At 45.3% G+C, this 15,514-nt stretch overlaps 1 protein-coding gene across 2 annotated transcripts in view; it reads right to left on the reverse strand.

Annotated features, from left to right (window-relative positions):
* Window positions 1-14,969, reverse strand: part of CMTM4 (CKLF like MARVEL transmembrane domain containing 4) — a 39,942-nt gene extending 24,973 nt beyond the window's left edge. For both annotated transcript variants that reach the window (XM_055818714.1, XM_055818715.1), the window contains exon 1: window positions 14,330-14,969. In XM_055818714.1, coding sequence (XP_055674689.1) covers window positions 14,330-14,515 — 186 coding nt within the window. In that variant the 5' untranslated portion in view covers window positions 14,516-14,969. The remainder of the gene's footprint in view (window positions 1-14,329) is intronic.
* Between the last annotated feature and the right edge of the window lie 545 nt (window positions 14,970-15,514).

The following is a 15,514-nucleotide window of genomic DNA, read 5'->3' on the forward strand; positions in this document are numbered from 1 at the left end:
CCAGTTTTCTTGTTTGGGATATTTAGGACAGCTAAGATAACTCATGTACAGCGTGAAGCTATCGCACTTCATTAAACAGCATCCAACCCCCACATAAAGGCTCTATTCAGTGAAGCAGCCCCTCACTGGAAAGGGATGAAGCGACCACAATTTAGGGCCATTTAATTCCTGAAAGACAGCCTCTATACTGGGATCCAATGTCCTTTAATTTAGCCACATTAGCCTCCTACCATTACTGTATTCATCTCAACTTTCCTGTAAATTCCCCTGGAGAAGGGCCCTTAATGAAGAAATCATCTGCCTTAAGGCTATGTAAATGGCTTATATTTACATCACTTTCTTGGCAACACAGTCAAGTCAGACATAAAACACTGTATTCCCCCAAAATGGAGAAAATGTGCTACGACAGACACCAATGCTGAAAGAGAGCTGAAAGGAGGTTGCTAATGGTGTATTTTTCCTGTCAGAACACTTTGTGTTTTATTTTTTGAAGAAAATAATCAAACATCTTTGCACTAAAAAAAAAAAAAGACAGCTCTGCAATGAAAACAAAGTAAAAAATGAGTTTTCCTGTTTATCTAAAACTTTACCACAGAAAGTCTTATTGTGTGGTTAAATGACATAATTACACACGATTTCCAAAAACCCACAAAATGGTCAGCATTTTTTCTGCCTGAAAAATACCCACAGAATTTTAGTAAGAATGTCACACTACCAAGACATTTTTACATCCAGACTGTTTAAATTAATGGTACAGCAGAATACATACGCACAAAATCGAGAAGAAATAAATTGCTTTTACACCACTTAAAGTATCTGAAGACATTAAACTTTCTTGAATTAAAATCTAGATTTATTGTTCTCATTTACTTGGCCCTGCAGTCCCAACTTAATGTATGAAACCAAGTGGGTTCTCATTCCTTGCAAAGCACATGCATTTCCCACATCTAAAACAGCTGGCACAGATATGAGTATTTGGGATCATATGGCTTAAACACGGCCCTGCTTCTCCAGCAGGAAACCATCTTTTACCCTAAGCAGAAGAATGACTGATTTCCCGCCTGTTCCTAGTCTGCATCCTTGAGACTAGAAGAAATCTGTTATTAACTGTGGTAACTGGACTGCAAGGAGCCTTCAATCATGCATGAGTATTGAACTTTTCTTACAAGATAGAAAAGTTAGAAAAACTAGTGGAAAGCTTAAGCACCACCAGTGATTCAGCACCCTGGATAAACTAAATTATGCTCTAATGGCACAAAATACAACACTGAACAAATCCAGAGGAACTCAGCCAGACCTCCAAATTCAACTCTGATTTGGTTTTGGTGGTGGTGATAGAAGTAACAGCAGAATATTTGTATTTCAGATCTTCATTGCATCTCTAGGGTTTTTACCTGTAGCTGTACTCCTTAACTTTTCATTATTTCTTCGTTCAGTTTTGGATATAACGTGGCAAGACTTCAGCGCATTAAATATTGTGGAATCTTTATTAAATCGGCTGATCTTTTGCAACCTCCAGCAGTTTTCTATAATCCTTGAAAGATTCAGCTACTGCTAACTTCCCTTTCTCAACTTAGGCAAAAGACCAATTGTAAATACAGAAGATATTTCTGAGGCCAGAAACATTTTAATGGCATATTATGAGAAAGGGTCATATTTAAGAACGAGGGTAATCAACACTCAAAATTAACAACAGAATGGAAGTTGTTCCAAAACACTAAGTACATCAAAACTAACACTTTAAAAAAAAATAATTAACTGAACTAAAGTGAATAGAAGAGATTCTCAACTGGCTAAAATAGAAATGCATCAATTTTAAAAGTGAACTTAATCATAGTGTCTAGACCAGAAAAAGGCTGCAGACATGAAGCAGCGACTTATTTCCTGCTAACTAGGCATCAGTCCAGCGTTCTGCTTATTGATTTGACACACCTATACAACAAATATTCTTATCTGCAAGGTACATGCAAAACCAAATACCATCAAACAAATAGTATTCTATAGTACAGAAATACTTCAATTTTTTTGGATTTCTCTTAAAAGAAAACACCAACATTGTTCTTCCAGTTACTGCTAAATAATTCAGGATTTTTTTTTTCACATTACATTTATATTGTCCTCTAAGTAAATTCATTTTAGCATTCAAAGTAATAACTGAACACACAGACAGTTGCAAAGCCCTGGTTTGCACAACTCTAGCAGCTCATTCTGGCGGTGTCAGTGACTAGACCCATGCTGCGGTGCTCTGCACAAGGTGGTCTTGGGCTGCAGCATCAAATACAGCCACCACCTCCTCCCCGCTCTCCCTGGAAGGGCAGGGTTGCTGCCCAGGTGGCCCCTCGCACCAGTGCACCTCTGGCATCAGGGGTGCACCCCACTGGGACTGGAAGGGTCACACCATGACACACACACACACACACACCCCAGGCTCAGCCACAACGCCACTGGTATCTCACCCACTGTTACTCTGGCACCTGTAAGAAGTTGCTTATCCCTACCTGCCATGGCTTTGCAGACCTGACCGAGTTCGTCTTATTTACTTGCACCCAACTGAAACACGACCATCTTCCTAACAGGGGGAAAAAACCAACAACCCAAAGACACAAAAAGCCAATGCAAATAAACAAAAAGTATCACTCTGAGTTAGGTGTACTTCAGGTTTTATCCAGCCAAGAAGATGACCAAAAGAACCACTGAACAGAATCTGAAGCCAAGACACATTGCAAGGAGGTATCTGTTTTAGGCACATTACATCTCCTCACAGAAACCTGAAAGAGATTCAGACTGATTTCTTCCAGCTCAGACAAAACAGGAATGTAACATGCCACCTGTCCCATAAACAGAAGCCCATCAACAGTTTTGTAGCAACCCCATCCTACATGAACATTCATTTGAAAATCATAAGAGAGCCATGCTTTAAACAAAAATGCAAAAAACCCACGCAGAACAACCAGTCCCACCGCTTCCCTTCCACAGGAACCTGTGCCTCCAGTCCCTAAAACTACAATTCATATGCACCATAATACAAAGTATTTTCATAAGCATCAGGTCCTGCAAGATAATGAATAAAATCCCAATGTACCAAGTTATGTATTTCTAACTTTCCCATTTATATACTGTAATAATCACTTAATCCCTATGCAACCCATTGAAACTAACAACTCAAACGCAAAGACTTATTTTATTCCATACCTACAGTACACCGAATTGTGCCAATGGCTTCAGTGAGTGGACATAAACAGAAAATTATAGGAGGTAGGGTTCCCCCCCACCCCTTTCACCGTATCCTGATGTTTGAGGCTTAATTCTCCCATTCATTGTCTCATACTCATTTTGACAGACATCGGGCAAGCACAGCTTTTACAGCCATCTCCCTGTAACTGCCAAGCGTCACAGGCTACCCTCTCTAACAATACTGCCTGCTGCAAGACACGGCAGGTTCCTCAGAGGCAGCTGCAACTCACAAAGGTCACAGTAAAATTCTCCCAAGTCACTTCAGCAAGCCTCAGCATCCCCATGCCTATGCCAAAGGAGCAGAGGGGGACACACCACAAAGCAAAGCAAACTATTGCAGACTAAGCCACTGCAGTATGTCCCACATCGGACTTCAGAACAGCGCTCTGGAGTTATGAAAACCATAATTAAATCATGCGCATAACAGAAGTGGAAATTCTTAAACAGTATAACTACTCAACCAAGTTTCTTCAAGTCCCATTTTACCACAATTTGACTAACATTTGCATATCATGTTCTTAGATAAGGTAGGTAAAAACAGGTCACGAAACACATCATGCATTTCTTCGGTGCTGCACTAAATATAATTTTGTATACATCTGCACCTTTCCTCAGCCACTGCCAGCTGCACAGAGTGGGGGCAGAAAAAGTATTTTTCTGTTAGTCCCATTTGCTGCTAGCCCTACTTATGTGGACTTTACAGTCGTAACACAGAGTAAAAACTAACTGCAGGAAATAAAATGAGGGGAAAAAAATACAGATTAACAGCTAAGTTCAGGGAAGCGTAGTAAGCCTCACTTTCAGTCCTCACGGCAGGGGAAGATAGAAATTAGCTTCCTTAAAAATCGTTGGTAATTCTTGTTTGTCTTGAAGACTAGTTTAATAATTAGTGTCACTAGAAGTCACTAGTTTTGTGTCAGCATTTATTAAGATTGTTAATAACAGCTGCGCAGGGAATTTAATAGAGCGTGTCCAGGGAACTCAGTACATTGTCCAACTTCCCATACCCAGCCTTTCAGCAAGGGTACAGTATCCTCTCTGGTCCATTTCCTAGTACTTTCTATTAAGTCAAGCCGTAAGAACTCAAAATTTGTATCATATCTTTTCTATTTAAATAAAATGGATAAATACAGTTACCCTATTTTTGCCTTCAGGCTGCACACTCATTCTGTATGGTACATACACACACACGCTCCCTGTTGGAACACAGCAAGTTACTGAGACTATGTTTGTATGATTTTTAAAGTAGAAAAAAAAAATTGGCTTCACTTATGAGAATTCTCTACACTGCTCTTAAAAGGAAAGAGAAAAATCAAGACTTTTGACCTGGCTTCATGTTCCCATTCATGTTCACAGGCCAACCTGTGCTGGAAACCTGGCTAGTCAAAACAGTATTAAAACACAGTACTGTAAATCTGTAACAAACAGTAGGATAAATTAATTGGTTTTAAAAAGTAAAGGTGTACTCATAAAATTTGTCAAGTATTTGATCTGTGCAGCCTCTTGTTTAACTAGCCTGTCAGGCTACTTTAAAAAGTGAGAGTTCTATTTTAAGACTATCAGAATCAGTTTGTATCCTTTAAAACCCCATTTAATCCCAACTATGAGTAAGCATCAAACATCCCACAAGTACTAAAACAAGAAAGGAATTTTAATGAGAAAACAATCAAGAACTTAAAGTAGTCCTAAGGAATCCATTAAAGTTTTTTGGGTTTGTTTTTGTTTAAAGGAAATGGTGCAAAAAAGTCCTTGCAATCCCAACCTTCCCAAGATTGCGATCTGAAGGCCCTCTTAGATGCCATGCCTTAAAAGGCAAAAATAGTCTAGACATACTGGTAAAACAGAACATTAAAAAAAGTAGATGTAGGCCAGAACATTAAAGAGCACTGCCAGCTGTACTGCGGAATGCATGAAGCCTTCAAGCCCGCCTTGCTGTTTAGACTTAGAAGCATTACACAGCAGTGTCTCATCCCAAATAGAAAAGAGCCCACAAACTGTTGTTGCATAACTGCAAATCCACCTACATGTGATTTTATAACTGAAGAACAGATCTGCCCAAAGACTGCAAACAAACTGGGCACACTGCAAACCGAGAACTATAAAATGCCGTTAACAACACAAGAGCCGTAAGCCTGGTAACAATGCCTTCGCCTGCTTGGCCACCGCTCTTACTGTACTGCCACCATGACCTAGACACATTGAACGTCCCAGAGACTTAGGACACCAGCCTGTAATTCTGGAAGAGCAATTTTTCCAAAAATACTTTATAAATGTTACTAAGTGATAACATCATAAAAACTCAAAGATCTCAATGTTAAATAAAAGGTTTCACCTATATTAGATAAAAAATTTCTAAGCATTAAACAACAGTTAGGTTTTTTAAATGATATTACACTCTAAGTGGCGGCATCAGTTCTAACTAGAAAATAATTTCATAAGACAGAAGTTACTGAAGGTTATCAAAGACTTGCAGAACTTAAGTATTTCATAATATTCACAACTGTGCTTGTTGCCTTCTTGCATGAAGATTTCAGTGTAAAATGTACAAAAGAACAGGAAAACACTCATAAAGAAATGCTTGTAGTTGGTTCATAAAATTATTTCGCAAAAAACTGCCAGAACCGTCATGAGTAGTGCTGTATCACTGGCAGATTTATAGCATTTGAAAATAACAGCGCTTAGCTTCAGTGAAAGTTACAGCAGAAGTATCACCACAGCCAATGCCAGATCCAAGCACAGGACATATCCCTACATACCCGGCACACGGCTGCTGTAGGAGGGGAACGATCGCGAACAAGGCCGGCTCACTTGCAACCTGGACACTTTGTGACCATACACACAAGCCAAAGAAAATTTAAAGAAGTGCCTCAAACAGATATAATTGAAGTATCAATACTTGACTATCAAGTTACATATTTAAAAACTTCAGACAATGCTGAAGGAACTTGTTTGGTTAAAAATGCATCGTATTCTTCCACAAGCTAAGGCATTACCTATCAGAGCCGTAATTAATTAATGACAACTGTCAGGAACGTGATACTTGAAGAGTTTAGTTTCCAGTTTAATTTGCACAAAGTAAGATTAAAACATCAAAATTTACTCTGTTTACCTGAAACCACATTTCAGGCATTATGCCATTCTAATAACATACTGCAGCTTGAGTACAGCTTTCATCCTGGACATCTACCACATAAAACAATGCTTGAGATCCAGCACCATAAAGACTGCATTACTTGAATCATGCTGTTCTGTACCGCTTGGGCTTCTTAGTTTGGGTGAGTGCTATGCCAGCTCTAAGACCTCTTGTCCCATAGTCTAAAAAATATTTTTGACCCATCTTTACTCTACTCATGGTTGTATGTTCTTACACCTATTCTACATCAGGTTGGTGTTACCTAGCTTTTGCTTTCCTCCTTCCATATCCTGAAGAGTTGATAGTTCAAGGCCCAGAGAAACCTGAACATTACTTCCATGCTTTCCATGTTTTGGAAGCAACTGACTACACAAATCACCTAAGAATTAGGTGACTTACTTAAAAAAATAATCAGAATATAATTTTTTAATCCAGCTCTAATTCAGAAGTAGCAACTACTACCACTACACAGTAACAGCAGCTGACCCACTGTTAAAATGTCTATTCATTGTGCATCTAGTCATCTCAATATACAAAATTTCAGTATAGAATTATTTGTTGAGGTCTAGAAGCAAGGCAGGTATTTCTGAAATGCAGTTTTGAGCACAGGATGATGCCTATCAAAAAGCGTGCAAGTTGATTTGACAAAATGATGCATTAAATTGCATCAGAAATAACAGATTCCTCCTATACTGGTTAGGTTAGAAGAAAAACACCTCCTACATTTCTAGTCCTTCTCCTTGTCATCTTATCTCGAGATGGTAATTTAATCACTGGGGAGGCTCATCAACAAAAGACATTACAAGAAAGATTAAAAGAAAAGAAGGTAGCTTTCCAAATACTAATGTCATTAGAACTACATTTGATACTGGTGCATCCGCAATCAGTATAGTGTACCTGTTACTACTACGCTTGTTCATAACAGGAGGGAAAACATTTATTACAGAGTTTATAGAAATTTCTTCTGAAAGCAGAATCTAGAACTATCCACCATCTCAGAGAGAAGTTTACAACAGGAATGTCGAGTTTACCCGCAGCAGGACACCAGCCCACAGGCAGATGGTAGTTAAGCAACACCATGGAAGAGACCAAACCCCATTCACCTTTCAGTGGCAAGACAACAGTCTCTTATTTAGTCGCACACAGACACAACAAAAAGCAAAGCTAAACAGTTATCATTCTTCCTCTAAAGTAAATGTCAGTATAAAAATATCACCACTCAGCAATGCCAATCTACAACTTTTAAAGAGACATCAAAGAATTTCAGAGACACCAAAGAGACATGTTTTACCTAAAGACAGGTTTTCTAGGTGTATTACAAATTTGATCCTTTTCATATGACATAACGGCATCACTTTTCTAAAGACAAATGCCAAAGATCTTAAGTTGTTAAGTATGACAGTGGATACTGGTGAACATGCAGCTACACATATGCCACAGAGTCAAAGCTCAACATACAACAGACTCACATGGGTTTCTTACATAAACAAGTATTTATTGCTTGGAAACTGTAAGAGAATGAAAGATGAAAGATACAGCTAATCACAGAATGACTATAAAATACCAATGCAACCCTATGACATAACAGAAGAGGTATTTCCAGCAGAGGCTTGAGAAATACATGTCATGGTACAGGCGAGTAAGGTACACCTCTAAGGCGACCTGCTGCTCAGGTTGTGCCCACTGAGGAACCAGTGAGCAGTGGTACACAGCCAGGCTGCTGGGCAGTCCCAAGCCCAGCAAGCCCCTCTTAGAAGCAGAGTTCAGAACGTTCCCTCGCCTGACGCAGCAAGACAAGGGCTAGCTGAGTGCAGACAACTGCTGCAAAGCACACAAAGGAGTAAGGAGGAATTAACAACAAGTACATTTGCTAGAATTAAATTCACAGCAGAAACAAGGCAGGTTTCTAGACCTCCAAAGCGCAGAACAAATGAACAAAGTGCAACTATCACTCGGGGAAAAAACCATCAGGTACGGGGCTGCCCGTGGCACTGCAGCTGCCTCAGAAGGCCCAGATGTCTCCTGCAGTGTTCTGCTTCTCACAGAGACCACAGAGTGCTTTACACCAGGACCAATGACCTGACCACCACAGAATGACCTTACCACGCAGAGAACGTCATCTACTGACCTCCACTATGTATCATCTATTTTTCTGTAGCATAATTAACACTCCCATTTACATAAAACCAAACTTCACATTAACTGCTGTGCAAGAAATCTTGATTTATTCACACTGCATCCACTGGCAAACTGGTTAACTCCTATAATTTATAAAATGAGAACTCCCTATAAAGCACCTGGCTCACCACTAACAACCCATAAAAAAAGCAGATCAGAGATGATACTGCTGTGCAGCTGCTCAGGAGCACCGCAGAGGCACCCCGGGTGAAAGGAGCGGAGAAGAGCCAGACATGCCCTGGGATGTGACACACCAGACCGGGGCAGGAGGGTGGGGAGCCCATCTCATCCTCCCCTCCAGAAGTGATCAGAAAGATGCTGAGCTGAAGGCAGAAGGCAGCAATAATTAAATGAGATTACTGAATGCCTCATAGTGGTTTTCAACCAGATTGTAATAGTTAGCAATTAGCTTACTCCTTGGAACATAAATGCTATTACTCTAATATTTTTTTTTTATAATTAACAATGAGAATTCTCAATGGTCTTATTACCCATGTAGAACATGTATTACAGGCCTTCCGAGTTGTTTTCTTCATCGCAATAGATCTTGATCGCAAAGACTTTTACTGTAGCCCTGGTTTTAACCAGTTTCTGGATCTGGAAATGTATAATGACAGTAAGCCACAAAACAACTTTTTCCAACATTCAGCTACTCTCCACCAATGAAGATGGGCCTTTTTATTCTGAAAATTGTGAACATATGAACAGCTATTCCCACCAGATTTCATTTAGCTCAAAATGTTGCCTCCACTGACGGGCAATAGCATATGCTATAGAGAACAAGACGAGAGCAAGCACGCAGTGATACTTCCCAGTACACTCATCAGCAACTTGTAGCTCTGAGACCTCCCAAGCAGAAGTATTATCTTCTTTAAAAGGAATCTCTCTAATGGATTTTTGTAGCATTTGGAACAGACACATGAAGAAAAGAAAGTCTATGTCTGTCCAGAGCCACAGAGGCCATCACTAACCACCACAAATGCCACCCTCTTTGAAGCTAGCACGTGATACAGGTTTTCTGACACTTGCTACTTCCATCAAAAGGTTGCTCCGTGATCTTACTGCTCCAGTTAAACCATTCCTAACCACCACCACCATCACAAAAACCAGCCAGGCACAATCATTCACATGAATCGTCCCAGCTGTTAAAGGTGACAGACATTACATTAAATCAAGTGCCTGTGAACAACTGGCAGGATCCCAGTGAGAACCAAGGAGGGCTCCCAACAGAACCCTGCCTGGTTTCCTCATAACTCATCTAGTGGCCCGATGAACAGCCCACACGGCGCTACAGTTCCCAAAGAAACCAAGAAGCAAACAACAGGTAGCCATGACTCACCATGGGAATTTCAGTGGGAAATATATGTCTATGCCCAACTTTAATAACAGTAAGATCCTTGAAGGTGCAGAATTACAACATGAAGGAAAAATAGTAATGCATTTAGAAAAGCTGAAGAGAAAAATACAGTAGGGAAAAAAATAATTAGGCAACCTTATCTAAAGTGAAACTATTTCCAGCAAAGAGATGGTACCTGTGAACTAGCCCATCTCTTTCGGATGACAGCAATGGGCCCCTCCTGATTACTCACACAGTAAACACCTTTCTTCAGCAACCACACTCAGAAAAAAGGAGAGACACTCCCTAGGAAATTTAAGGGAATACAGACAAAGTACTGAAATGAAACAAATCATTTGAGGATGCCCATAGGGAAGTTTTTCAGGGATATCTGTATGATTATTACACAATAATCTCCATGGGAAGTATTAAAGCCCCCAAAAGCATGGCAAACATAAAACCATGCCAGAGTAATAAAAATAAACTCCAAAGAGCTTTTCTGCTCTGGTCTCCAAGGACAGCTACCTAATCTTTCCTATCTGTTGTAAGGCAAGGTATTGCTCCATCTAAACGCTGTAAAGTCAGTTGAGATGATTTCCAGCTAGATTTCAACTACCCCAAAGGGAAAGCATTTCTTCAGTTAGTGTACACATGTGTACTGGCTTCTCCCCGACTTCCATTTCAAATTCAGACCCTCACTTTAAAATAAATAATAATAATAAAAAAGCCCCAAACCAAACACAAGCAATCCATGCTACTCTAAGTGCCCCCCCCTACCCATTCATTTCTCTTCATGCCATTTCCTTCCCACCTGCCTGATGACACCTCATCAGGTGCCTGGGCCACCCCAGCAGCCCTGGGCACTCTTTTCCTGATACAGTCCAACACTCACCATCTTCCTTCCCTCGAGCTTCTTCACGGCGTACAGCTGCAGCCCCAGTTACAGCAGATGTTTCCTCAGAGATTCAAACAAACACACACACAACTATTTCAACAGAACAGTAAGATACAAGCAGAAGAGCTACTTTCCGAAAAGCTTACCTACCTAACAATAAAACTTTCAAAAAGAGGAAAATCAGTTCAATACTAAGCTGTTCCACATGAGCCCTTTTTATTACTTCCTTGCTATTCTTCATGTTGATATTACTGACCATTAGCAGGCAGGCAGACGTAGGTACTACATAATTGTTCAACTTAACCATGAATATTAGTAAAAAGCCCGAAATAGTAAAATACTGTTTTCTTAATTGCATACCCCATGTAAAATTAACCAAGCACCATAACGCTATTCAACCTCTTCTGGGAGTCAAGAGAAAGCCAGCCAAAATAAGACTCAAAGCAAGCCACACAAAATTACACGTGAATTGTTATTATAACCCGTTATATTGGTGCCCCTTTAATAGGACATATTCTGTTGAAATGTAAGTTAAAACTATTGTCCCCTCTAACAGCACTTAAATTACTCCATATGCCTAAAATGTCATACTGCTTTCTCTCTTGCAACAACTCCTGTAACAGTATTTTGAACTGATGAAGACAAACCTACAACAAAGGAACAGAGCCCTACAATCACCTATTTTGAGTCACATGGGTTTTTTTTCCCCTATTCCTTCTGCTTTTGGCAATCAAGAATGGGCATTTGGAAGAACCATTTAAGTTGATGTCCAACAGTTATCCTTCACACACAGCACTACAAACTAATTTGCACAAAGTCCTTCAACTGAAGATTAGACTCAACAGCAATTGTTTGTCTTGAGCTGATACTGCTGACTGCCAATCATACATGTACTTTAAGACAAATCCTGATGCTAAATGAAGCACAGGCATTGTAATCTTTCCTGCAGCATTCTTTTTACTATATTTACAGACCTTTTATCTTAACCAATACTTTTTTTCTAAGTTTTCTTCTGTGCAAAGGGAGTTCCTCCTTGTTTTTAAGAGCTAGAGTTCTGTATTACAGACTTAGATATTTTAGTTCCTACAGTGTTTCTGCAAATGTATTAAACATTTTAATTAAAACAGCTATACTTGTCAAATAAGTGAATACACTGCAGACCGTGTTCTCTTTTCTAAAACTGCTCAGTTTTCCACCAGTTTGCAAAATTCAGTGGTCTGCTCTACCAATCCTTACCATGAATTGTAGAGCTACTTCTGAATACAACTGTGCAGAAACTAAACGTGTCGAGACAGTACATAGGTTTCCACCCTATATTAGCTAATTTAATTTCTTGTTAACTTCTGACCCACTGAATTCATACACTCTGTAGGAATCATGTGCACTAACTCAGATCACTCTTACTAAAAAGGCCCAGCGCATCACTCAGTTACCCTGAAGATACTAATCCACACGTATACAACTTCCTAACAACGCACTGAGGTAGCGATGTCTTTGTTCAACAGACAATAAAACTCCCCTATCTGTAACTCCAGCACAGTGTGGTTTTCCCTCCCATCTTTCTTTACAAGACTCGGAAATTTAAGAGGTGTACTCCATGTATCTTGGGAACTTGTTCCAAGCAGATCAGGATTTGCTTACTCACGATCAGTAATTACTCATTTTAATGACAAGCTTTTAACGTCACCTGCCACGGTTATTAGTGTACTACAGAAAGTATCAGCAGTAGGAACAGAAACAAAAATCCCGAGGGCAGATTATTTCAGCACCACCCCAGGATTTCTACCACATGGACAGTTTTTAACAGCTCCAAGACAGGTAGGTGTTGCACAGCGATGACAGATCCCTTGGCTTCAGTCCTAAAAACACATCATGCAAATACAGCTATTCCCCGTTGTTAAGACTACTTGGGTAACACACTCATCGCTACCAGTTGCGGGCCACATTCTACTCTACGCTGAGGAGAGAAAAAACAAATCACACTTCCAGATTTTCACTGTGTTTGCAAAAAGCGATCACATATTCATCACCGCAGTCCTCTATAAACTTGTGTCACTGTTGAACCTAGGATACTTTGAAGGTATTTTACACAAAACCTGTACAAACAAGCTTTGTTTCGTACTAACCAGTAGCGGGTTTAAATGCTGAAGTTCCTACCTACGAAAGATTTAAGTGTTTCTGCCACCACAGCCCTCAAAGAACTCGCCCTTTTTAAGGGAAAACGGTTTGTAGTACCCTGGAAGATACTACTTAAAAGTGTATTTCAGACTTACTGCTGTTTTCATAAAATGCCTATTTTAAAATAATACCCTGGAAAAACACATTTGTTGATTTAAAAAACGGTGGTATCCAAGTGACTTTGAGAGTGGATCAGATGAAAACCAGCACCAGCATCAACACCAGAAAAGATGACAACACATTTCGGCATCAACACCAGAAAAGATGACAACACATTTCGGCATCGGGACACACCTGGCTGCTGGGGTGCCCCAAGCCTTGCAGGGCTGTCATCAAACCGAAGAGTTCAGCCTTTCGAAGGATGTGGGCAAACGCCACTTACATTTTATTTCAGACTGGGGAAAGGCAGGTGTGGCTGGGTTATCTGCCGGGGTTTCTGTTCTGGTAGTCTGCGCGCTGAGGAGAACTTCGGCCTGCTACAGGCAAGCGGCTCGGCACGGGGGACAACCCGCAGCCCCAGCTCCTCACCTGGAGCCCGCGGGGGGGCCGGGGAGGGCCGCAGCCAGGAGCCCCCTGACCGAGGGGGGGGGCGAGGGGACCCCGCAGCCAGGAGCCCCCCACCTGCAGCCCAGGCACCCACGGGTGCGCCCCTCCGGGCCCCTCCCCGACGCCCTTCTCCGTTAAGTCCATCGAAGTGAAAGAACATCCAACACCCGAAGCGCTTACGTACTGGTAAACTGACTTTTTTGTTGTTTTTTTTAACCCACGCAAAACCTGTAGCTGTGCAGTTCTCTCAACACCCCGGCGACCAAAGGGCACGGGCCGGCCGCAGCGCGCACCCCCAGGTCAAACCCCCCACCAAAAGCGGCGGGCGCAGCCGAACGCCCCCCAAGCCCCGCCGTAATGGAGGCCAGGCCCGGGCCGCTTCCCGCGGCGAGGGGGAGCCACCTGACGTGCCTCCCGCCACCGCAAACACAGCGGCGTCTCCTCCAGCCACCGGGCACGGCGGGAGGCGGGCGGGCGGCTCGCCCCGCTCCCGGGCCTCAGCGGGCCCCCCCCGCCCCGCCCCGGGCGGCCGCGACCCCCGCGCACCCAGCGGGGCCGGCCGCTCCGACAGCGCGCCCCGCAGCGCCGAGCTCGGCGGCGGCGGCGGGTGACACGGCGCGCCCGGCCCGCCTGAAATGGAGGCCGGCTGGGCCGCCGCCAGGCGCCGCGCCCGCAGGTACGCACCCCGCCGCCGGGCCGGCGGCACGGCCCCGCCGCCTCCCCCCGCTCCCCGCCCGCACCGCCACGGGGGAAGGCGCCCGCCGGGGCGCGGAGGGGGCTCTCCCGAGCGCGGGCAGCCGCGGGCCCGCTGCCCGCCGGCGGTACCTACCACCTCGGCCAGCTTGATCCTGCCGAAGGTGCCCCGCAGGTAGTCCAAGTCGCAGCGGAGGCCGCCCAGCCCGTGGCGCTGGCTGACGGGCTCCGTGGTGGGCTGGTAGGGACTGCTGGAGCCCGAGATCATGGAGGTGCTGGACGCCTCGCCGTCGAAGCCCTCCAGGTCATCGCCGTTCCTCATGGTGCCGGTGCCTGCCGGTGCCGCCGCGCTGCTGAGGGGGTGACCGCGGAGCTCCGGCCCCAGCCGCGCCGCGCTCACCTAGCGGCGCGCCGGCTGCATGGCTGCCCCGGCCCCGCGTCAGGCGGAGCGGCGCGGGCAGAGCGGGGGCAGCATGGTGCCCTGCCCCGGCCCGGCCGCCGCCTCAGCCCCGGCAGCAGGAGGAGGAGGAGGAGAGCGGCGCCGCGCTCAGCGCCCCGCCGCCCGGGGGCGCCCTGGCCCCGCCGAGGGGCGCGCGGAGCCGCCGTGCCCGGGGCCGCCGCGGTGCAGCCCGGCCCGGGCTCCCGCAGGGACGAGACCGCCGGGGCCCCCTCGACCCCCTGGGCGGCGCGGCCAGCCCGCGGCTCAGCTCCCCTCCCCCGGTCCCGGCACGGCAGCTCGGCTCCGAGCGGGGACGCTGCCGCCGCCGCCGCTCCTCCCCCTGCGCGCAGCGGAAAGGGCGGAGAGAGCCCGCCCCGCGGGGCGCGCCCGGCCGGGCGGTGCCTCCACCGGCCCGCGGCCCCCGCCCGCCCCGTCCCCGCCGCCGGCACCTGCCCCCGCCGCGGCGCCGCCCCGGGGCCGCCCTGCCGAGCCCCGCTGAGGAGGGTGGGCACCTGCCCCCGGCCCGCCGCGCCTCCCGGCTGCGGCACCCCCGGGCGCGGCGGGCTGGCCCCTGCCGGGGCCTCGGCAGGCGCTGGCGCCCGCGGCGCGACCACGTTGCCACCTGGGGCGCTCCCCGCCGCACCCGGCCCCGCGGAGGCCACCGGCGCTGGAAGCTGCGTCCGTGACCCGGGGGCCCCGCGGGCAGCGCCGCTCGGGATCGCGCCCCCGAGCCGCCCGGGGCCGTGCCCGCAGCACCCCGCGCCCCGCAGCCCCTCGGGGCGCGCTGCCCCGGGATCGGAGCTCTGGCAGCCTCCTTGGCTCGGTGCGGTTGTCCAAGCAGACGGTTAGTCTTGACGGGCACTGAGTCGCTGTTTGGAAACG

The sequence above is a fragment of the Falco peregrinus genome, chromosome 14, assembly GCF_023634155.1.
Source record: "Falco peregrinus isolate bFalPer1 chromosome 14, bFalPer1.pri, whole genome shotgun sequence".
Classification (NCBI taxonomy): domain Eukaryota; kingdom Metazoa; phylum Chordata; class Aves; order Falconiformes; family Falconidae; genus Falco; species Falco peregrinus.